The following is a 24,910-nucleotide window of genomic DNA, read 5'->3' as shown; positions in this document are numbered from 1 at the left end:
TGGATGTATCTGCTGCTTTTCAACTTTCTTCTTAGATAAGCCCCAGGGATGTCAAACCTATTGTTAAGAAGAGAGTGTGTGCAAGAGTTAACACACTCCTGACTTGTATATGCCAACTTTTCTCTTCCTTTCTTATCAAATCTTAGCAAAGTGATAGTTTATCACTTCCTCTGTTCTTGCCTCTCTGCCTTTTCTCCCTTCGCCCACCAGTGAGTTGTATTTCTTTATCCTGCCCCTACATATGTCCCCTCCATCCATATGCCCTATTTATAGCACATTCTTCACCTACCTGGCCACTTTGAATTTTCCTTCAGCCCCAAAGCTGAGCTGAGTGTTCTTCACATACATCATTTCATGTGAAAACAAGGTGTCCTCACAACTTGAAAGTTGCAGGTCCTCTTAATACCCCCATTTAACAGATGAAGATATGGAGGCTGACAGAGGTTTAGTAATTTGTCCAAGGTCAAATTTTGAGATGGCTCAAAAGTAGTGGAGTCAGGACTGCAACACAGGCAATCAGACACCTGAAGCTGAGCTGGGGCTGTGCACGTGTGACTGCCATGTTAATAAAGTCTCATTGAGATGAAGCAGAATATGCATCACAACCCATTTCATAAGAAAATCAGTTTAACATTTAAATTCCTATAAACAGTTTTTGGTCACCCTCATGTTTTGGGCACATTGCAGTAATTTCAGCTTAATGCCTCTTTGTGCAAGCCTTTGCAAATATGGGCTCCAATAACATCACTTTATTTTGCTCGCTCACTCTCTGAAGGGAGTGCAGATGACCATTAGAGCAAAGTGGACTTTGTGTGTCGAAGGTGATGAGTCCAAATACCAGGATTTCCCCAGTTTTTCCTTAGGATTAATGTTTAGAGGAAAGCCTTCTCTGGCCCCAAATAAGTTTTTCCACAAAAAGTAAAAGTCAAATAGGTTTTCTTTATGGTGGTACTTCTTAGCCATGTATACTTTGTGAATCGTCAAGAAGGGGATTTATGGAAGCTTTTTCTGAGCTTGAATATGGAACACTTAGGAGACCCTTTGTATCCAGAGCCCTGGGCTTTGAGCACGGTAGGTAAGTAAGAAGGGACAATCCAGCTCAGGGCCCCTCTCCTTCTTTGCTTGCTTTTTGTGTGTTTGTTTTCTTTTTTGATGGAGGGTCTCTTGTACTAAGGGGTTTTGGACTTGATCTAATGGGAAACCTTGAAGAGTTTTAAATTGGGGAGTAACATATGCATTTTAGGGAAAATACTTAAGCTGCAGTGGATGGATGGATGAAGGAAGAATAGAATAAGGGAATCCATTTAAGAGGCTGCTTAATGGTGGCAATTCAGGCAAGAAATGATGGTTCAGGTACTAGAACAGTGCCTGGAACGTTAAATAGTTGTCGAAAGAGTGAGAAAAATGTGCGTCCTGAAAGGCAAGGGACTCCAAAGCATTTCAAGGAGGGGGTAATAGAATATCATACACTGAAGGGAGGTCAAGAAATCTATGAATCGGAAAATGTACATGTCTTTTTAGAGGTGCGAAATTTTTAAAGTGTCCTCTAGATTTAGGCACATGGGATAATCTTAAGTGACAAATAGGGCGGAGTTTGGTGGAGGTGGCAATCAGAGGTAAAGTGGATGGACATCAGGAAAAGATGGCGACAGTAAAGGAGCAGTCTGATGAGCACCTCCAGGGCACGTGTGATAATCACGGCCGTCCCTCCCAAGTGCTGGGACTGCGCTAGACATGGTTACTAAAAACACTGAAGGAAGGCAAGCAGGTATTCGTCCCGAACACTGAGTTGGCCAAATTTCGGGAGCTTGGCCCGCGGGTTGAGGAAAGGGTGGGGGTGGGGCTTGTGCGAACTGGCGTGAAAGCGGAAGGACTAGAAGTCCTATCACGCATCGGGTCAGTTGCCGCAAGAATCAGCCCTCCAGTGCCAGGCGCTCGATTGCGCTTCCTACTGCAGCCCCGGGGCAAACGTCTCAGGTACCCGCCCAAGATGGCCTCTGCTGGCGCCCGAGTGGGTGTGGTTCTCGGGAAGGCCCCGCCCCCAGAACGCTTCTCCAATGGGGGCCGCCCTCGTGTCCATGGCGACGGCGGCGGCGGCGGCGGCTGCCTGCTTGCTTAAGGCGGCGCCGCCGGGATCTCCAAGATAGGTGTGAACCCCGGGTGCAGGGGGGAGCGGGACCCCCTCGCGATCGCCGGGGACAACCATTCCTGTGGAACAAGGAGGCGGTCCCGGAGGCCCAGCAACGCCCGGGATGGAGCAGGAGCCGGCCGAAGGGCGGTCGTGAGCGACCAGCTGAGTCCAGCACCAGGCCGATAGGGGCGGACCCGGCAGCCCCTCCGCTCTCGGAACCTGGGGTGGGCAGTGTCCGCCGGGGGCATCCCCTCCGCTGTCAGAGCCCAGGGGGTCTTGGCCATTGGGTGCCTGGCCCCAGTGTGTCTGTATGGAGAAACTGAATCATGGGACAGGGAAAAGGCTGGCCTAGGCGACCTGTGGTCTTAAGCTCTATTTTTCAAAGTGAAGGTCCCCCCAGCACCCCCAGCCATCCCCCATCACATTCAAGAACAAAAAAGCTACGGTCGTGGTCCCTGCCAGCTCAGTTCAGCTCCTGCATGCACCCCAGAGTATTGTATGGAGTGATCTTGGATAATTGGGGCTTGTCAGCGAATCTAACATCTCATAGGCATCCCACGGACCCCATTACCTATTTGGAAACATCCCATTCTGTAGTGGGACTGCTCTGTTCTGAAGGAGCAGCAACATTCCCTTATAACACCATGAAGGTCCTTGGGTGGATTCCTGCCGGCCTTCCTGGGCCTGGAGGGAAGTCATATACATTTCACTCCCACCCCTCTCTCCTCAGAATCTAAGAGGATGGAGCCAAGTACCCGTAAGACCAGTGAATCAGAGGAAGACTATGGTGAAGAAGAGGAATCCGAGGAGTGTGTTAAAGGGGAAGCTACCATCCCTTCTAACCCTTCTCAGCAGGCACTCTCAAAGGCTGACTGTCATGCATTTAGGAATGGAGTTCCTTTATCCATTGTAGCCAAGAAAATACCAAAGAAAATCATAACCCCAGCTGACCCAGATGAATTAGAAGTTGGGAGGAGAAAGAGAAGGCGGAAACACAGGTAACCGTTCCCTGGACCCCCTCACTTGCCCAGGTCCAGAGAGTAACCCTCTGCCCTTCAGCAGTCAGGCTGGGATCCAAAGTCTTCCCTTTAGCCTAGGAAAGAGAACAGGAAATACAGGAGATCATTAGCCTTTTTGTACAACAAAAACAAAATTCAGAATCACTCGGTCTGGCTTAGTTTAGAATTTCAGCACGTTTATATCATCCTGGTCTTTCCTGTAAGTGGCTTCTAGAGAAAATGAATTGCACTGTTAATCTGTTGGGTGTCTCTTCTTCTGGGTGCCTGGCAGCCCAGGGTCCTTCTCTCCTTCTGCCTGATTTCTGCTATTCCTCCATTCCAGACCCCTGGCCATCAATCTGACCAACTGCAAGTATGAGAGTGGTAAGCACCCAGCTCGTCACTCACACCACTTGACATAAGAGGACATTTAGGGCTGCGGCTTTCACTCTGGAGACGGTCCCCCCAATCTGCTCCCAGCCCGTGGATCTTGTTAGGCTGGCCTATAACCTGTACTGAGCCCCCTGGCTCAGCTACCAGTAGCTGACACATCACTGTTCCAGTTAGTCTCAGCAGTAGAGTAGGAATCTCCAGTTAGCTAACAAGAAAAAAAAATGACAAAAATCACCATCCCTCCCCCCCCAGCACCCCAGATTTTACCAGAGATGAGATGAGACCAGGTTAAAACTGTTTTTTCAAGGCAGCTTTTGAGGTGGCTTCAGCAATTAAAAAAAAAAAAAATCATCAGCTAGGTTAGTCATTTCTTCCTCCCCTCATCCCCACTGGCACCTGTGCTACAGGTGCCCCAAAGTGTGAGGCACCAGTGTGACCCCTTCCGAGGGTCAGCTCTGCAGGCCAGAAACCATCCTAATTGAGAGGACTGACAGGAACAGAGATCCAGTCTCTAGTTTTCTGTCAAATTTTGGAAGGGCCCTGACAGCCTCATGAACTTGGAATTGTCGCAATGGTAACTAAACTGAGGTAAGCAGAGCTGAGGTAAGAACTACCTCCTTCTTCATCCCGCTCTCTGGTCAGGTCTGTTCCTTACCCAACCCAGCTACAGTCCCAAGGTTTGCTGCCAGTGCCCAGGCTGGCTCCACTGACCTCCCTCTCTCCACAGTGCGTCGGGCAGCCCAAATGTGTGGCCTGAAGGAGGTGGGGGAGGACAAAGAGTGGACTGTGTACTGGACAGACTGCTCTGTCTCACTGGAACGAGTCACATGAAGAGGTTTCAGGCACAACCTCCAGACCCAAGATCCTAAAGGAACTATGCCCCAGAATGACTACTCCTACCCTTGCACCCAGGCACCCGAGGCTGCCACTCTTGGTGGCTATACCCCTGTGCAGAGCAGGAAAGGCCATGGCCAGGGGCTTCTGCACCAATGAAAATATTCTCCTCGTGGGTCTCGTAGGGAACTTCTGTTATCTGAAGGAAGTGTCTGCTGGGCACATCCTATCTCAATATATGCTGCTTGCCTGGAAGCAAGCTCAGCTGGTCCCTCCAGGGCAGGTGAGCCTATCTTAGGGGGAAGACTGGGAGCTTCAGAGCTAACAGTAGAGCCAGCTGAATGACCCAGCCTTCTAAGCAGCTTAGCCTAGCACTCCACATCCATTAAGAGTCAGTGTGGGGTCCTGCATGGCAGCAAGAAAGTCAGGAAAGATGGACCAGGGTCCACAAGAAGATATTACTTTTTTTTAAAAATAGATTTATTAATTTATTATTTATTTTTGGCTGCATTGGGTCTTTGTTTCTTCGCCCCTTGGAGGGAGGGGGCGCTGGGGGGACTACTTTACATTGCGGTTGCGCGGGCTTCTCATTGCGGTGGCTTCTCTTGCTGCGGAGCACGGGCTCTAGGCGCACAGGCTTCAGTAGTTGTGGCTCGCAGGCTCTAGGCGAGCGGGCTTCAGTAGTTGCGGCTCACGGGCTCTAGAGCGCAGGCCCAGTAGTTGTGGCGCGCGGGCTTAGTTGCTCCGCGGCATGTGGGATCTTCCCCGACCAGGGCTTGAACCTGTGTCCCCTGCACTGGCAGGCGGATTCTTAACCACTGCGCCACCAGGAAAGCCCCAGATATTACTTCTTCATGGTATTTTTGTTATCCTCTAATTGGGTCTTTGTGGTGGTTAGCAATAAAATAATTTAAAAGTGTCTGTAGGCTTATTTTGAGGGAAGCCAAGCAGGGAGCTGAGACTATCACCTATCCCACGAATTATGGGAGAAGAGCGAGAGCGAGAGACTGCTAGAAGCGCTTAAAAAGCCCCTAAGAAGGGGCATGCAGAGAGCAGTTGTGAGATGAGGGTAACAATAACAGCATTTATTGAGGTCGGACACTGTTAAGTGCTTTTACATTCTCACCTCATTAAATCCTCAAAAAGATACCCTTATGTTTTTGTTTTGTTTTGTTTTGTTTTTTTGGCTTCGGCCACAGCTTGTGGGATCTTAGTTGCCCGACCAGGGATCGAACCCGTGTCCCCTGCAGTGAAAGCACCAAGTCCTAACCAATGGACCGCCAGGGAATTCCCAAAAGATATCCTTATGTTAAGGACACTAAGGCTCAGAAATACTCAGTTCACACAGCTCATACGGGGAAAAACCAGAGAGCACTGAACCTCCCAGCCCTGAGGGCCAGAGCAGCGGGGGTTTCCAGCAGGCCACCCTGGCAATGCCTTGCCCTCTGAGAGTGCCACTGCCGTGCATTCCCTGGGGCTGCTCCTTAGTTTCCTTTCTCTTTGGGGAAATGTTTTCTCATTTGCTTTGTGTTATTCCGCACCAGTTATTCCTTTAGGGCTAGTCCCAGGTAGTCTGAGGGATGTTATAAGGTGGCTAGAAGGCCCAAGGTCCTGGCTAGCCCTTCTCACCGCCCCTCGTTTGCTAACCTTGCTGTGTATGTGTGTTTTGGGGAGAGGCCAAGCGGCAGTTTCTCACCTGCCTTAGGGAACCTTCCTTTTCTCCCTTGGGGACTTGGTGCAGTGTTTACCTTCACTGTGACTTCTCCCTTGACCTCCCCAGTCCTTCTCCACTGCTATCTGGAATGTTCAGGCCCCAGGAACTGCCCCTTACTCTGGGCGATAGTATAACCAACTGGCTCTGTTTCAGAAAATCAACCACTTCCCTGGCATGACAGAAATCTGCCACAAAGATCTGCTGGCTCGGAACCTCAACCGCATGCAGAAACTCTATCCTACTGAGTGCAACATCTTCCCGTGCACCTGGTGCCTCCCTGCAGAGTGAGTGAGCCTGGCTCCCCAGGTTGAGATTCTGGGGGAGGAAAGGGTTCGCCATCTCAGTTCCCACCAGACTCTGGCTCTGGGACCTAGAATGTCTCAGGGGGACGGAAGTAGAAGGGAAGTTTTAGCTGAAAAGAAAAGAGACGGTTAAAGAAAAGTAGATCTCAAACTATTATGTATAAAATAAACTACAAGGATATATTGTACAACACAGGGAATAGAGCCAATATTTTAAAGTAACTATAAATAGTGTATAACCTTTAAAAATTGTGAATAACTATATTGTACACCTGAAACTTATATAATGTTGTACCTCAACTATATAATTAAAAAAAAAAAAGAAAAAGAGAAAAGTAGGTGTGAGGCTGATTACTCCAGGAAGAGCAGGGATTGGACAGCAGGAAGAACTCCCCAGGGTCCTGGTTCAGCCATCATGCACAGAAACCCTCTGACCACCACCCTCCTCTGCATATAGCTATGGGGACTTCCAGTCCTATGTCCGTCAGCGAAAAACCCGCACTTATATCTGTAAGCCAGACAGGGGCTGTCAGGGACGTGGCATCTTCATCACCCGAAATCCATGGGAGATCAAGCCAGGAGAACATATGATCTGCCAGCAATACATCTCCAAGGTGAAGGGTGCCTCAGGACCACCAGGTCCCTCTGCCAGCACTGGGTGCCTCATCTCCCCCAAAGCCAGGGAGGAAGACAGTTTTAGGCTCCTATCCTTCCTGCCATCCTCGTTATCTGGGAGGCAGCATGGGCCATGGTTCAGAGCCAACCTGCTCTGAACCTGAGTTTCTCTACTTTCTAGATATGTGATCTTGGGCAAATTTCTAACTTTTTCCATGCCTCAGTTTCCTCATCTGTTAATGGGCATAAAAACAGTAACTACCTTATATGGTTACAGTGAAAAGAAAATTTTTTTTGGTTACTGTGAAAATTAAATGAGTTATTATATATTTGAAGCGCTTACAACAGTTTATGGTACATAGTAAGTACTTCAAAAGTACAGTCGGCCCTCCCTCCATATCTGCAGATGTAGAACCCGTGGATATGGAGGGCTGACACCATTTTATACAACGGACTTGAGCATCTGTGGAGTCTGGTATCCATGGGGGGTGGGGGTCCTGGATCCAGTCTCCTGCAGATACTGAGGGACCACTGTATCATTACTTTTCCCTGGTGGGTTTGCATGCTCTCAGCCCTTCCTCATTGATGGCTTCAAGTTTGACATGCGAATCTATGTCCTGATCACATCCTGTGACCCTCTTCGGACCTTCATGTATGAGGAGGGTCTGGCCCGCTTTGCCACCATGCCCTATGTGGAGCCCAGCCACAGCAACCTGGTAAGAGGCCAGCTGGGGAACTTGCCTGGCAGTCCAGTGTTTAAGACTTCGCCTTCCAATGCAGGGGGTGTGGGTTTGATCCGTGGTCCGGGAGCTAAGATCCCACATGCCTCCTGGCCAGAAAACCAAAATGTAAAACAGAAGCAATATTGTAACAAATTCAATAGAGACTTTAAAAAATGGTCCACATCAAAAAAAAAAAAAAATTCTTTAGAAAAAAAAAAAATCCTAAAAAAAAAAAAAAAGAGGCCAGCCAGCAGCACTAGGGTGCAGGGCAGCACCCTCTTCTCTTCCACTGCCACGAGTGCTGAGGTTCTGTGGAGAAACCAGGTAGAGGGGCTTGTCACGCAGCTAGCTTGTCACACATGAACAAGGGGTGAAGCCTGGAGCGCCTTGGCACCTGGCTGGAAGGACAGCATTCAGGGGGTGCTGACTGCGGAGAAGCCATGCCTGCAGGAAGGGCACGCCCCTTCCCCAGGAGCTTACAGGACAGTCCTCCGTGAAGAGGGACAGGAGATGAGCCATCCAGGGGAGGGGTAGGTAATCAGAAGGCAACGAAGGGCTGGAGAGAAGAACTGCATGGAAGTAGCCTGACCACAGGGCCACTCTCTTCCTGGGATGACATCTGCAAGCATCTGGCCAACTATGCCGTCAACAAACACAATGAGAATTTTGTCCGGAACGATGCTGTGGGCAGTAAGAGGTATGCCCTACTCTGTTTTCTCCTCTTTCTCTGCCCTTTAGCCCCACAGTCTCAGCAGAGCTGAGTTGGCCCTTGGGAGGTTGAGCTGGCTCAACCTTTATAGACCCCTGTCTTGTGCCTGACCACCAAGTGCAGCCCCAAACCCCACCCTATAATTAAACCCTGCTTCAAGCTGGTGGCAACCCCTTAAAGCACAAGGAACCTAGGCATGGAATTAAGATTAGTGTTAGGGAGCTTCCTGTCTGCAGCCCGGCCCCACTGGTCGTCCCTCTCAGCACTGGGCCTCACAGGAAGCTGTCAACACTCAACGCCTGGCTGCAAGAGCACAGCTACGACCCCCGAGAGCTGTGGGGAGACACTGAGGACATCATCATCAAAGCCATCATCTCAGCACATTCTGTTCTTCACCACAGCTACCGAACCTGTCTTCCCCAGTATCTGAGTGGAGGTACATGTGCCTGTTTTGAGATCCTCGGTTTTGACATCTTGTTGGACCACAAGTTGAAACCCTGGCTGCTGGAGGTGAGGATTATCTCCCAGGCTTTGCAAAACCAAGGTCCGCCCCTGAACAGGTCACCTGGGATAGGAGTGTACTCAGGTGGTAGAACACAGAATGGAGGATGCAGAGGCACTAGGGTGGATAGGATCTAGCAGAAGGTGTAAGACATTTGCACTTTTGACCTGCTAAATCCAATCTTGGTGGTCTCTGGCCTCCACCATAGGAACCCAGGTTTTGGATCCCAAAAGTTCCTCATGTAAGCCTTGCCTTTAAGGACACTATAGCTATAGAGTCAGGCTGTCTGATTTGCTCTCACCAGCCTACGCACTGGAGGGATCTCTGGCAGAGTCCTGTGGCCTTGGAAGTCAGAACATCCAGCTTCCTTGGCTGAGGCCACTGGAGGGGGGTGTCTCTCCTAGAACCTCCAGCTGGGCCTGCAAGAATCATGACGTGCTCAGGTGGTCTAGGAAGGGGATGGATAATGACTCCTCCCGGCAGGTAAACCACTCTCCAAGCTTCACCACTGACTCACACCTTGATCAAGAAGTGAAGGATGCACTTCTCTGTGATGCCATGACCCTTGTCAACCTCCGGGGCTGTGACAAAAGAAAGGTGATAGAAGAGGATAAGCGGCGAGTCAAGAAGCGGCTTTTCCAGTGCCACCAACAGCCAAGAGAAGCCAGGGGCCCCAGGTGTTTGACGTGTGTTTAGTTGTGTAACTTACCTTCTTTTGTTATTACTTTCCTGAGAGTAAAAGTCCTTCTCTAGATGGAGAAGGCAGTCTGGGGCTGATTAGCTATTAAAAACATTTTTTTTGGCATCGATAATACACCACATATCATAGATAAGTGATGCATTATCTATGCAAATTCCAAAGACACAGTGAATAGTCTCTCTCCTACCCTCCTCCTCCAGCTACTCAGTTTTCCTCCCTGGAGCCAATCAATGTTCCCTGGGTCATGTGTATACTTTCACAAACATTTAATGCACATATATACATGTATTTATATAAATTGTTTTTCTCCCTTTACCCAGACAATAGCATAACTTTCACACTGTCTGTACCCTACTTACCAACGCATTTTAGAGCTATTTCCTATTAGTATGTAAGGAACTTTATGGGGTTTGTTCTTTTTTTTTTTTTTATTTTCAACAAAGCTCCTCTAGAAACCATTACCTAAGAAGGTTTATAATTATGAAACAGAGAAAACAGTTTAGTCATTCAATAATAGGTTATTGTTTAAATCAGTATTGTTTACCCACTGTTGTTTTAATTGTAAGATGGGTTACAAACATGGTAATGTGTTGCTGATACTCAATTATAATTTGTTAATGATAATAAAAATGAACTTGAGTAGAGTGAGGATTATTCCTGTAATAGCATCACTCTTCACCACTTGCATTGCGATATGCAGGCCAGTGTGTATCTGATTTGCCATGATATCCTGAGGACCTGGCACACAATAGGCACTCAAATGTCTGTGTGAATGAAGGTGAAGTATAACTGTAAATACCCTAGGTATTCCCACGAGACTGGACTGTGCACATGTCTTTCAATGAGGGAAAAAGGTTGAAAACTACTGGACTTAAGAAACAACAGTACAATCATAGAATCAGAATACTAGGCAGCCGTTTAAAAATGTTATATGATCCCATTTTCATCTAAAACAAAGAAGGAAGGGAAGGAAGGAATAAAGAAAGAACAAAGTAATGAGTGGCAAAGCCAGGGTTCAAACTCAGTAAGTCCTGCCCTACAGTCCATGCTCATAGCCAATATGCTTATTTCACAGTAAGATTAGAGGTTTTTATCTTCTTTTTGCTCGTCTAAATTTTCTGTAATTAACATATACTACTCTATAATCAGAAACCTAAAAGACTATGATAACTTGGAGTGCTAGTTTACAAGTGGACACCATTGCACTTAAGATGAAAACCAGATTTCTGAAAGTCAAGCCTATTTTCATAGCTACACACAGGTGGGACTGGCCACAGATGGGCTTGGCAGCTTTTTGCCACATGGGCGGGGCCAGAAAGGCCATGAAGCTAGCAGCAGGTTCTCAAAGCCTCAGCCAGCCTTCCTCTCCCTACTGAACATTCTCACAGTCCTTCCTTGACTCACCCTGAGCTTGGTTTCCACAGGCTAGAACAAACTGAGTCATCCCATGCAGCAATGCTGGACCAGGAACGCTATGAGGATTCCCACCTGGGGGGGATACCGGCGGTTCTACCCTAGGCCTGACACGGAGAAGTACGCCCTTCTTCAAGCACAACGGCTCCCTCTTCCGGGAGACTGCTGCTTCCAAGGCCAGAGAGGAGTGTGCCAGGTACTTTGCCCTACATTCTCCTCTGTCCACCTGGGTGGGGGCAAATCCTGAAGCTGAACTGCTCCTCAGCAGGGTGGAGAGGAAGCCAGACACTTGAGGAAAGAGGAATGGAGTTACAAATTCTATCAAACTTTTTTTTAATCTTTAAACAAATTTTTTAAATTGAAGTATAGTTAATTACAAAGCTGAGACTTCCCTGCCCCCCCCCCCGCTTTTTTTGGCTGCGCCGTGTGGCTTGTGGGATCTTCCCCGACCAGGGATTGAACCCAGGTCCTCGGCAGTGAAAGCACCGAGTCCTAACCACTGGACCGCCAGGGAACTCCTTCTAGCAGACTCGTAACGACTGAGTTTAGTAGGTTTCCCCATCTTCCGTCTCCTTCCTCTCCCATCAGTCCCCCAAACAGATCAATTTCCTACTCTTCCCCCATCCCCATTTTCCCTCACCCCCTTTCTAACACAATTTCTCCGGTATCTGAAGCTGCTGTGTCTTGTCAGGCAGCAACTAGAAGAGATCCGCCTTAAGCAGGAACAGCAGGAGACCTCAGGCAATAAGAGGCGAAAGGAAAACAAGGACCAGAACCAGGGTGAATCAGGAAGGGAGAAGAGCCAATCCAGGGCCCGGCTCAGGGGCCTTTCCACCCACTTGGCTTATAGGAACCGGAACCGGGAGAAAGAGGTGTCAGGGGTTTTGCAGCTCTTGCTTTTCTGCAGGAAAACGGGTTGGGACTACGAGAGAAGGGAATCTCTGCTGTCCTCTCCTCCTCTTGTACGAGAGATGAGTTCCTAATCAGTACGTTGAATCTGACCTTTTGGAACAGGAGGTGAGAAAGTGGATAGCAAAGGGAACCTTCCACCAAGGCCAGGGAAGGGACAGAGGTAGAGTGGGCAGGAGTCTTGCAGCCATCCTTGTTGATGACTGGGGACTCATTCTTGGAGATCCTGCATTCATCTCTCATGTACCTTGTAGCTGCTACCAGTACACCTGGACACTATGCAGCCGCAAGAAATTGTGGAAGAGGAGGAGCTGGAGCGGATGAAGGCCCTGCTACAAAGGGAAAATCTCATCAGAAGTCTGGGTATCGTAGAGCAGATCACCCGCATGCTGTACCCCAGCCACCGGGGCCAGAAAAAACTTCATGAGTATCGGATGAGGGTCCCTGCACAGCCTCTCATAGAACAAGGGAACAAGGGCTCTACCGCACATGGTGGTGGCCACAGCCAAGGAGGCTAATGTGATGGTGTCTGGCAGTGGAGCCTGGGAAAGCAGTGTATGCTGGGCCTTGGGAAAGGGTCTGTTGGTTGCTTTTGCATGTGTTCCGAAGCTCCCTTGTTTCTAGTAATGACATCCAGCCAAGAGCAGTCTCACTTACAAGAGACTTGTTCTCTATATTCCTATCTTGCAATAACCCCAAACTCATGACTGACAACAAGGCCATCACCCTCAGCGGCTTCTGTGTAATCTCTCCCTAGCACTGCCAGTGCTGTGGCTCTAACGGGAGATAAATAAATGATCTTGGGCCAACAAAACAGCTACCAAGTTCACTATTCCCTGGGCTAGTAGCAAACCTGTTGGGTCCTCTGTTTTTGTTGAATCCCAAAGGAGTAACTGGTTAAATAGTGGGCATGGCCTAGAAGAGATTTTTCTTGTCTTATTTTCTTCCACCACACCATCCAGCCTCACAAGAAATGTGGTAAGGGGCTGCTCTTCTCCTCTAGGCTAGATTTCACCAGGACGGGCTGGGCAGTCAAGAACTGCAATGTGTGAATCTGGTCCCATTGGTCCTCCTGAGAAGGGCCGCCAAAGAGCGGGGTCCTCATTTCCTGCATCCAGTTCGGCCCCATGAATTGATCCCCAGGATCTTAGGGCCACTGCCAAGCATGAATGCTGCAATTCCATATCATTCCTGGTGCCATCTGCAGCCCAAGAATGTCAACTGGATGAGAGATCCAGCAGACATCAGCCCCTGTTCATTGTCAATGAAGACATGTGGAAGGCGCTATTTTTCCAGCGCCAGAATCAGGCTCACTAGCCGTAAGTATGCAAAACTAGCTTTGGTCACTCTGACTTGTATAAAGTCCCACTAGCAAATATTACAGCTGGGATGCTCCCAAAATATCATTTGGCACTTCCAGCAGTGTGGGGATGGAGGAGGTAGTGGACCCATTTATTTACCTCCTTCTGTGTACTAAACCCTGGTGATAGACATGGCAGAAATACATCCAACAAATGTAACAGGGATATGGACAAGTAAACACACCAATTACAATACAATGTGGTAAAGATGCTGGAGGGAAGCATGAGATGCCATTCCTCTGTGTTGGTAATTGGGCAACAGTTGGGAAAGAGGTGAGCAAATCTCTTCTGTGAATACCAACTCAGGGGGACCCATGTTTCCACTGCAGAAGGCCAAACCAGCAGAAGGCTAGAAGCCATAAACCGAGCCCTGGCAGGATCAGTGCCACCCTTTTTAACCCCAAGCTAGGGCTATCTTCTGCAACGGGAAAGAGTGGTAAGTGGCTCATGGACTGAATGCACCTTGCCTTCCATGCTAGATTCTGCAGTCAAATGCTCTACCACTGAGCTATACCCCCTCCATGCTAGATTCTGAACACAGAGCAGCCGAGGCCTGGCATCTCACCCTCTGCCCTACCTCTGCACCCCTGCTGCAGCATACCCCTGCACTCCTCGACATCAGGCACCAGAGGTAAATGTAGGAAGGAAGCCCAGAACTCAAGCTGTCCTGGAGAACCCACTCAGGTTTCCAAAAGGGCAAAGCGTCTTCAATCTTTGCTAACTCAAAGACTGCCACCAAGCTTCAGTGTGAAAAGCCCTGGCCAGGAACCCTGTTTGCATAAGGCAAAACACAAAGACACCAAGAATTCCTCAATACCCTAAGATTATTTTCGGATGGGTAAAGACTAAAAGATGAAAAGGAGCCAGGGCCGGCCATGTGCTCATCTCCGTCCTTCAAACCTTAGCCTGGATTTACCGCTAATGATGAGTCTGAATCCTGGGTGCGGCCCGGGGCTGGAGGTTATCCCGGCGACAAGAAGTCACTTTCCCAGAGGAGCCGAGTTCCCACGGCACGGAGCTTTCGCCATCAGAGAACCGCCGAGGGGACGTCCTGACAGCCGCTGTGGCGGAGACAGGCCGGCCTGGGCAGCCGTTGGGGCAGAGGGGCGGCTCTTGGCAACTGAACTCGTCTTTTTATTAAAGTTTATGCTGTTTTGCAGGAGCGTCCTCTACCTCATACCCGCCTCCGAGTTTCAGAGAAGCCTGCTCTGTAATTACAACGGGTAAGGGTGGGTGGCAGAGCAGTTCAAGCCCAGGAGCCACGCCCCCAGACGGAAGCGGAAAAGACGCGCCTGCCCCTCAGCTTCCCGCCCAATTCCGGTCCCGCCCCGCGGCTTCAGGCGCTACCCTGTGGGGGGCGGGGGAGGGCTTTTTCTCGTCGACATGGCGGTTGCTCTGAACTCCTTGCTGGGCGGGGGGTGTCCGTGCAGCGGGTCGCTCGCTGTGGGTTTGCTACCCGGGGCGTGGCGATCCCGGGATCTGTCGGCCGTGAGCCGGACCCCGATTCCGACTGGGAGCCGGAGGAGCGGGAGCTGCAGGAGGTGGAGAGGTACCGGCTCCTTCCCGGGCCCTCAGCCTGAAGCAGGGCCTCGGGCCTGGGCGCCCAGGCCGCGCCCCCTTGGCGCCGGGCGTCCTGCGGCGGCCCTTATTTCTCACCCGTTGTCAGGGGCACAGGGGCAGCTGTTAGCTCCTTTGGGACCACGAGTCCCTTCATCAGGGACGTATTTCATCACCCATTTAAAGAATTCGGCAACAGCTTATGGGCTGTTGTTCTCGGTGTTAGATTTCTGGGGCGGTGTTCAGAGCAGGTCTAGGCTGACAGACATGGCCAGGTTGTCCTTGCAAAGAGAAGCGGGCTGGGCGCTCTGACTTAGCCAAGGCTCTTAAACCACCCATCTGGCTTCCACGGCATGGCTTTCTGCCCTTGATTCTCTCTCTCAGCGCCCTGAAACGACAGAGAAAAGCTATCCGGTTCCAGAAAATTCGGAAGCAAATGGAGGCGCCAGGTTCCCCGCCCAGGACCCTGACGTGGGAAGCCATGGAGCAGATCCGGTAAGACTGTTGGCAGTTAGGATCTGCTGTGATGAGAAGTGAAGGATACTAGGGCTTAGAACTTAGAACGTTGTTTTTGTATTTTTTGCTTTTTATCTTTCAAGATTTCTAACAGAAAAGTCAAGTAATAAGATAAACGTCGATGAGCCCATCTAGGTGTAATGGTTTTTAACGTTATGACACGGTTCATTTTTTGCTGAAATTTTTAAATAGTAAGTTACAGGCGTCACAACATTTAACGCGTATATAGTAAGTAGATCATGACGTTCTTGATCTAAGGACCAGGGATGGAGCTTCCATGGTTACGTTGCTCTGAAGAGAGGATCCGTATCTTAGAAAAGAGATCCTCTTTTAAATTTTAAGTTTTTTGTTTTGAATAGATAATACATATGGCTCAAGATTAGAACAGTATAACAGGGCATACGCATTGAGAGATGTTAATCCCCCCTAGTCTCCTATGGATACTATTTTTAATAGTTTTTTGTGTCATTTTCTAGGTTTCCTTATGCAAATAGAAGCAAGCACGTATGAATACAGAGTTTTATTTTCACTTCTATAATCACAAACAGTAGAATACTATAAATGCTGTTCTATACTTTGTTTTGTTCACTTAATATATTCTGAAGCTCTTTTCACTTCCCAAGAGAGAGCTCCTCATTCTTTTTTGTAGATGCTTAGTAAACTGTAGTTTATTTTACCAGTCTTTTATGGTGGGCACTTGAATTGTTTCCACGCACTTGCTGTAACAAATAGTGTTCCAGTGCATAACTTTGTATACTCTAAATATCTGCCAGAAGTATTTACACTTACATAAATGTATGTGTTGTATACATTCCTAGAAGTAGGGCTGCAACTGAACCGAACGGCAAATGGACTTGCATTTTGATAAATATTGCTAAATAGTCCTTTGTAGGTCATGTTCCTTTTTCCATTCCCATCAGAATAACTCTGGAATTGAGACTTAGAATAAAGGGGGTTTTATAGAGCTGATCAAGATTTTATGAGCCTGTAGCATCTCTCCCCTGTCAGCTTCCTCTTCTATCTTGAACACCAGCCTTTTCAACCCTTCCATCTTCCCACCTGTCACCTCCCCTTTTGTGATCAATAAATATCTTTTTATTTCAGAGAAAAAACAGGCTATTAGGTAAGAACTGTTTAAAGCTTCTTGGTCTCCTCCTTACCTTCCACTCTCAATCTTGTGCTCTGTTCACACCTCTGGGGAAGTGGTAGTCCTTCACTTGTCTAGGACCAGTTCTCTGGGTGCTCTAGGTCAAGTCCCTACCTAATTTCTCAGGGACCTACATCTGTCAACTTAAGGTTGTCCATGTTGTGTGCCGGTCTCAGTCTGTCAATAACCAGTGTTGTGGCTGAGCCAGCCCTTGTGGTTCTTAAGACTGCAAGATGCCCTTCAGCAATAACCATCAGGAAACTGATGGGTGTAGGGGGGTGGGGGGGAGGGTTATTACTTACAGGACCTGGAAATTATATGGCACACCTGAGGCCACACAGCGAGGTCATGGGTAGAGAGAGGTGCAAGGGCCTGGGGTTCTGCTTTTATTGGGGTTGAGGGTGGGGGCCTAGGGTTTTGAGGGCTCACTCTTTATTGGTGAATTTAACAGGAATTTTTTTTAATTTTTAAATTTTATTTTAAATTATTTATTTATTTATTTTGGCTGTGCCAGGTGTTCGTTGCGGCATGCGGGATCTTTAGTTGCAGCATGCAGGGTTTTTTTTTTTAAGTTGCGGCACATGGGATCTTTAGTTGCGGCATGCAAACTCTTAGTTGCAGCATGTGGGATCGAGTTCCCTGACCAGGGATCAAACCCGGGCCCCCTGCATTGGGAGCATGGAGTCTTAGCCACTGGACCACCAGGGAAGTCCCTTAACAGGAATTCAAAGCGCAAGAAGAGAAAAAGCAAGCGGCCCAAGTGGTTAGTTATTGAAGCCAACCATAATCTCTAAAACAAACGCGCCAATGGAGGGATGGGGGGAAGCCTGGCTTTTTATATAGTTGTGTGGCTGGCAGTGTGTTTATTGGAGATAGCCATCTTTGAAGTGCATGCCTTGGCAAGCAAAGCTTAAGTCAGTCACTTGGATTACAAAGAAAAGGAAACCCAGCTGTCAAGGCTATACTACACTCCCTCGTCCTTTAGTTCCCTGCTGGCTCCCTGGCTCCCTACCCTCATTTTTGTTTGTTTCATCACAACAATGAAACTATTATCCACGAATCTACCAGTGACTTCCTCAGTGCTAGGCATAACTGACACTCAAGGCTTTAGCCTGACTAACATTTCTGCAGCATTTGACCTTGTCTGCATTCTTGAAATTCTCCCTTGACCCAGGCTACCACTCACTTCTATTTCTAGGACTGGTTTTCTGTTTCCTCCCTGGGCTCCACGTCTTCCTCCTGTATCTTAATTATTGTAGTTTTTAGAGTTGTGTCCTTGGTCGTTTATCTCACTCTGCATATTTTCCTGCCTAATGCCAGCCACTTGCATGGCTTCAACCACTCCTGCTATTGGCTTATGACTTCCAGATCTATCATGTCCAGTCCATGTTTTTCTTCTGAACTCTATATAGTCAACTGTGCACTAGATATCGCTGTTTGGCTGTCACACAGGTTCCTCAAACTCAACATGTACAAAATAGAATTCATCATTATTCCCTGACAACTTCATTCTGCTCCTATTTTTGCTAAAACCCCAAATGGTCCCACCAATCACCCACTATAAAGATACTGAATCTTGGGACTTCCCTGGTGGCGCAGTGGTTGGGAGCCCGCCTGCCAATGCAGGGGACACGGGTTCGAGCCCTGGTCCGGGAGGATCCCACATGCCGCGGAGCAACAAAGCCTGTGTGCCACAACTACTGAGCCTGCGCTCTAGAGCCTGTGAGCCACAACTGCTGAGCCCGCGTGCCGCAACTACTGAAGCCCGCGTGCCTGGAGCCCGTGCTCCGCAACAAGAGGGGCCACCACAATGAGAGGCCCGCGCACTGCAACGGAGGAGTGGCCCCCGCTCGCCGCAACTAAAGAAAGCCTGTGCAGCAACAAAGACCCAGCGCAGCCAAAAATAAATTAATTAATTAATTAACTAAAAAAAAAGATGCTGAATCTCAGCCTATATCTTTGCCCAATATTTAGTTCCTTACCAAGTGTAACCACTTGGCCTTCCTAAAATATTTCTCAAGTCTCTTTCCTCCTCTGCTCTCATTGCCACTGTCTCGGTTCAGACTGCCTGGATTACTGTGACAGCCTCTTGCCTGATCTTTCCATCTCTAGTCTTGCACTGAGAAACTACTGTTACTGAACCAGGTTCATTTGCCTGATACACAGCAAGCCATTGCTGAGACCCCGAGGTTTGCAGCAGAGAAAAGGTTTATTCACAGGCAGCCAAGCAAGGAGATGGGAGAACAAGTCTCAAATCTGCCTCCTTGAAGGAAGAGGCTTAGGATATTTATGGGGTAAAGAAGCAGGGTGGTCTGAGGCTTCGGGAAAGGTGATTAAATGTTAGAAAAAGGTGAAGTAATTGGTGCTCTGCACAGGGGTATCTGAGTTACCTGGTCTTCATGGGATGCATGTTCAGAAAATGGTGGGCAGCATTAGCATGATCTGAGGATGGAGTTTTGGGCCCTTGACATTGAAAGGTCACCCATTCGACACCTGTACAGGCCCAGCTGAATGGTCAGTGGTCTCAACTAGTTTGAACTGGGCAAAACTAGCCCCCTGTTCCTGAACAACAACTTAAGCAACTGTTACCAGAGCAACCCATGGTCAGAGGTGTTATCTACAGGGGGCAGTTAAAGGAGTCTTGTGATACATTGTCTAGGCTATGTGAAGCTTGGAGGGTATGCAGTTTGCATGAACAATTAAAGCAAGCTTGGTCAGTGAAGGCAGGTTACAGGTTATTATTCATTAAGCAGGTTATAGTTCAGGGAATCTAATTGATGACTGCCCTCTTTCACTACCACTGGATTGAGCTTCAAAATGAAAATTTGCTCATGGCATTCTGCTCCTTAAAATCCTTCCTTGGTTCACTGTTGCTTTGGGATAGACTCCAGAATCCCTAAGCATGACGTGATCTTGCTCCTGCTCCCACTGTCACACAGATTGAGCTGTTCCCAACAAAGGTGATGTGCTTGTGTTTCACCTGCTGCTCACTCTACCATCAGTACCTTTGACCTTTTCTTCCTCTCCTCCCCTCTGCCAGCTTATGACAACTTCTCATCTTTTCAGACCAGCTCTAGCGTGGACTTCCTGAAGCAATTCCTGGGCCACCCCGCAAATGTGGTGATAGCCTGTCCCTGCCTCTCCCTCCCCGGTGCTCTCACAGCATCCTCTGCTGGGATATTTCTCATAGCGTTTTTGTATGTTACTGTATCTGTCTCCACCACCAGACTGTATGTTTTTTGAAGGGAAAGACAGTCGTCATGCATCCCCAGGATCTAACTGGGGCCTGCCGTGCAGTGAGAGGAATTCAGTTGATATGAAATGAAATGACTAAAAGTAGTTGGGTGTTGCTGTTAGCACACAGGAATGGACCGCAGCCATTTAGTGGCACAAGATAAACACTGCGTTTACAGTTTTTCCAAGCCCTCTTCTTTTCATGTATTTATCACTAGTATTATCAGTTAACTGTTCTGATAGGAGACTTCTTCACAGATTGAAAACCTGCTTCTTTTTTTCATAGGTATTTACACAGGGAATTTGCAGAGTCCTGGTCCGTTCCCAGATTGGCTGAAGGCTTTGATGTCAGCACTGATGTGATCCGAAGGGTTTTAAAAAGCAAGTTTGTGCCCACATTGGAGCAGAAACTGAAGCAGGATCAAAAAGTCCTTAAGAAAATTGGGCTTGCCCGCTCGCTCCAGCAGCTCCCAGGCTCTGGGGATACCTCAGCACCGCTTTCTGCAAGCCATTCTGTATCGGGCTCTTTGCTGATGCCAGGGGATGAAGCCTCATCCAAAGGCCATGGTCACAGCACAGCTTTGAAAGTGACAGAATTGAACACTCACAGAACAAATACACCAAGGAGACAGAAGGAAAGGAATAAAGGAATCCAGGGACTGGAGGAGGAGAAGAGCTTTGTGCCTGTTGCTGCAGCCCTCGGTCATCCAAGAGAGCTGCAGAAGTTCTCCACCAGTGACTGTGGGGACACCAGAGGAACTGACAGTGATGGATTGCCAAGTGACAAGAAGCTGGCAGAGTTGAAGGCAGGGGAGCCAGGTGACCAGAACTTTAGCAACAAAGTCGTGCAGAGGGGACCAGAGTTCTTTGACAGCAATGGGAACTTCCTGTACAGAATTTGAGCTGGAGCCTGGCTTGTGGAAATGCCACATGAAACACAGCTGGGCAAGTATATTTGGTTCTGCCTGGATTTCTGTGTGTGGATTATCCACCTTGGAATGGAGGGTAGTGATGAGCCTGGAATGTGGGATGAAAGAGTTTCTTGGATTTGAATCTGACAAAGGGCAGAGAACTTCACAGGGTAGTTATGTGTGGGAGCGGGGTGAGTGACTGGGTAGATTCCAGCCTCCTGGAGCACTGCTCCTCCTCTGACCCACGTGGACCTTCAGGACTCACCCTTCTTGCTTGGGCTCTCTGTATGTTGAAACCAGCCTGTATTGCATGTGTTGTTACAAGTTGCTGTGATACTTGCTGTATGTTTGGGAGGAAATTAAAAGTTTGTCTTCTCACCTCATTTACTTCTTGATTAATGAATACTAACAGTTCTGGAACTGCTTAGTCAGTTATCTTCATTATGTGCAAAATAAAGTAAAATGTAGCAGTCTGTGTTGATTGATGCTCTCTGGGATTGGGAGGGTTTACCTGTGAAGGGAAGGGAAGAGGCAAAGGGTCCCTTGTCTAAATATTGGGAGAGAGATGGGGCCAGAGGAATCCCTAATAAAGGGCTCTGTGCCTATCAGCCCTGCTCAGTGATGGACTTTGACAGCCAAAAACTGGACATTAGGCCTTCCCTAAACACCCAGTCTAAAGCAGCTCCTCTTTCAGTTGCTAGGGCTCTAAAACAAAATGGGGGTGTGGGGATTTGACCAAACAAAAAATGCAAAGCAGGCAAAGGCTTTACAGGCTCTCAACGTAACCTCCAGCCACTTCCAAAAGCTTAAGTAGTATCTTATTGTACAGCTTTAATCAGATTTTTACAAGGGTGTTGTGATTTAGGCAAGAATAGATAATAGATCCCTTTTACAAATATGGTCTTGGGACTTCCCTGGTGGCGCAGTGGTTAAGACTCCGTGCTCCCAATGCAGGGGGCCCGGGGTTCCATCCCTGGTCAGGGAACTAGATCCCACACGCATGCCGCAACTAAGGAGCCGGCGAGCCACAACTAAGACCCGGTGCAACCAAATAAATAAATGAAAGTAAATAAATACATGAAAAAAAACCCAAATATGGTCTCAAGGGTTTTTGGATATGCCCAAGGTCACATAGCTGCAAGTGAGTGACAGCAGTGGGACTTGAACCCAGGTCTGATTCCTAATTCAAGGCTTCAAAAATTCCAGGAATCTATCACTGCCTGGCATAATTTCTGTTAATTCACTGATTCTTTTAGAAATACTTTATTAATATGAGAAAGTGATTATCAAAAGACAAATGGAGACATATTCAAGCAACATAGGAGTCCAATGACAGTTCTCAACAATGTCTCATTTTAACAATTTACCAGCAAAAATTGGCTATTCAGAATTTAAATACATGCAGGATGTTTTTCTAATGAAAACATTGATATTCCAACCCTGTCACTGACAGCCTGGTCATGTGTCTTGTTGCTATTGCAAATGTCATTCATGGCAATTATAATATCACTGTACTGTTAACTTGAGCATCTGTTCAGTAGAAATGGGCAAGGCCCTATCACATGCCAGTCAAAGTTAGGGAATCCAGCTTCTGGTAATAGAGCAGTGGACAGATAAGGCCCTTGTTCTCACTGCTCTGTCACTATCATGTAACTTATAATAAAAACGTCAATATAATTATGATTTTTAAAAGGGTAATTTGCCATTAGAACCTTAGAGGAGGGACTTCCCTGGTGGTGCAGTGGTTAAGAATCTGCCTGCCAATGCAGGGGCCACGGGTTTGATCCCTCGTCCTGGAAGATCCCACAAAAGCCGCAAAGCAACTAAGCCCGTGCAGCACAACGACTGAGCCCACGTGCCTAGAGCCCGTGCTCCGCAACAAGGGAACCCACCGCAATGAGAAGCCCGCGCACCGCAATGAAGAGTAGCCCGTGCTCGTCGCAACTAGAGAAAGCCTGCGCGCAGCAACGAAGACCCAATGCAGCCAAAAATAAAATAAATTTATTTAAAAAAAAATAACTTAGAGGAGCAAGATGCTATTTGAGTGCTTAAATATGCATTTCTAACTCCTGCAAATCATTTGTGCCCTTTCCCCAGGGGACTATGAAAAATTAGAAGCTTTTATTGCTAGCCTGGATATGTTTTCCATTTACCTCATCCACCACCATCCTAATGCTCACTAGCTTAAATCTTTTGTTTCCATTCTTGTAAATGCTAATCTAAGGCTTTTGCACTTACTAGTTCTTTGTCCCCAGATTTTCACTTGGCTGGGTCCTTGCCATTCAGGCCTCAGGTCAAATGTTACTTTCTTAGGCCTTTTCACCCTAGTCTAAAACAGCTCCCTTCATGTTCTATCACCACACCCTGTTTAATTTTCCCTAGTATTTGGAATGTATTACTAATGCATTATTTGTCATCACCCACCTTGCCCCATTAGAAGGTAGATCCCATAAGGGTAGGAGACCTGTAGGTAGGAGACCTGTTCATTGCTGTAGTTCCACTCCCAACATAGATTTCTTTTTTTCTGCCTTTTCTTTTTCGGCTCTGCCACGCAGCAGGCAGGATCTTAGTTCCCCCACCAGGGATCGAACCTGTGCCCCCTGTAGTGGAAGTGCGGAGTCTTAACCACTGAACCGCCAGGGAATTCCCCCAACATAGATTTCAGTATTGGTTGAGTGAATGAAGAAATGGCTGGGAAACCTTATACCAATCAGCCAATCCACAATGGCAGAAAGCCCGGCCTTTTACCTTTGCCAGCCTGTGCATCCAGATCTCAACCAAGAAGGCCTAAACTTCCTGCAGGTTGACCTGTTCCTGCTCTATGCTGACAGTGTGTCTCAGATCCTAACCCACTGGCATTGAGGTGTTTGGGGAAATTGTCCCCTTCTCTCCGGCCCCCCACTGCCCCATCCCAAGCAGGGAGGCTGGACAGGTGAATGGGGACTCAGCCTGTGTTCCATCGGGTGGGGGTCATAGGACTCCATAGTGCCCTATTCCCAGGCAGTCCTGTTTCATGACACAGCAAAGGACTTTGACATCACACTGGATGGGGTGGAAATTTGGGGGTGCAGGTGCAGCATCTGGTGGAGGAGGCAACAGATACCAAGACTGCTCAAGCTGGAATAAAAGCAACTGTGGGTGAAATGGGCACCTCACAGCAACTTGGGGCCAAACTCAAGAGGCTGGCAAACTGTACGACAGAAGGGACTTAAATCCCTGCAACGTGGCGGGTGTATATGTCACTCATCTGTGAAGGGCAGCTTCTACCTTTCTGTGCAGCCAAGATTTGATCTAAGGGGAGGGGGTGAGAGGAAGCTCAGTAAAAAATACTAAACAAGCTCTTGAAGCCCAGTGTGAGCATAAAAGTTTTGTTTTGTTTTTTTACTTAATCTTCTATTATAGAAGTTTTCAAACATTCGAAAGTAGAATATTGTAATGCAATAAACCCCTGTGTACCCATCACCCAGCTTCAACATTTAACAAATGGCCAATCTTTCTTCATTGCCCCACAGATCCCCTTGGCTTATTTTAAAGCAAATCCCAGACATCATATTATTTCATCTGTAAGTACTTCAGTCTGTGTCTCAAAGAGATAGGGGCTCCTTTTTAACATAGACATATAAGCCATTACTATACCTTGAAAGTTTTAGGAATTCCTTATTATCAGCTAATATCCTAATAATATTCTGGTTGATTTCTTTGAATAAGGATCCAAACAAAGTCCACACATTGCAATATTGCATTGTGTTGTTATGTCCCAGAAGTCTTTTATTCTAAAGTAGTTTCCCCTTCCACTTTCTTCTCATTGTCATTTGACAGGTTATTTGACACATATAATTTTCTGCTTTTTGGACATGGTTGATTTTATCCTTGTGATGTCTTTTATCATGTTTCCACTACCCTCTGTATTTCCTATGAACTGGTAATTAGATCCTGAGGCTTGATCAGGTTTAACATGTGCTTCCCATGCATCTCACCAGGAGATGATGATGTGATGTCACGATTGATTAGTGAGTTCAGGTATTGTCAGCCGGATCTGTCCATTATAATGTCTCTCATAAGCTTTTTTTTTTATAACAAGGTAAATATAGATCTTTACCATCACCCCTGAAAATTCCCTAATTTTCTTCCCAATTTTCATCCCCAAAGTCAATCACTTTTCTGAAATTTTTCACTATAGTTTTTCCTGTTCGAGAACCTGATAGAAATGGCATGCAGATGCCACTCTCGTGTCTGGCTTCT

At 47.6% G+C, this 24,910-nt stretch overlaps 2 protein-coding genes across 2 annotated transcripts; both read left to right on the top strand.

Moving 5' to 3' along the window:
- The first annotated feature begins 2,872 nt into the window (after nucleotides 1-2,872).
- Nucleotides 2,873-13,734, top strand: LOC118889803 (tubulin polyglutamylase TTLL13-like). Its single transcript, XM_036841976.1, is given in 12 exon segments — nucleotides 2,873-2,940; nucleotides 3,473-3,513; nucleotides 4,250-4,284; nucleotides 6,224-6,354; nucleotides 6,830-6,986; nucleotides 7,560-7,703; nucleotides 8,599-8,928; nucleotides 9,404-9,597; nucleotides 11,045-11,111; nucleotides 11,113-11,159; nucleotides 11,161-11,229; nucleotides 11,725-13,734. Coding segments are annotated over 12 exon segments (1,575 nt in total). The 3' UTR covers nucleotides 12,017-13,734.
- A 937-nt stretch (nucleotides 13,735-14,671) lies between these two features.
- Nucleotides 14,672-21,142, top strand: NGRN (neugrin, neurite outgrowth associated). Its single transcript, XM_036842710.1, is given in 4 exon segments — nucleotides 14,672-14,732; nucleotides 14,735-14,852; nucleotides 15,245-15,355; nucleotides 20,044-21,142. Coding segments are annotated over 4 exon segments (891 nt in total). The 5' UTR covers nucleotides 14,672-14,686; the 3' UTR covers nucleotides 20,660-21,142.
- Nucleotides 21,143-24,910: the final 3,768 nt, after the last annotated feature.

This window comes from Balaenoptera musculus, chromosome 2 (assembly GCF_009873245.2).
Source record: "Balaenoptera musculus isolate JJ_BM4_2016_0621 chromosome 2, mBalMus1.pri.v3, whole genome shotgun sequence".
Classification (NCBI taxonomy): domain Eukaryota; kingdom Metazoa; phylum Chordata; class Mammalia; order Artiodactyla; family Balaenopteridae; genus Balaenoptera; species Balaenoptera musculus.
This window is presented reverse-complemented; position numbering and strand designations above follow the sequence as displayed.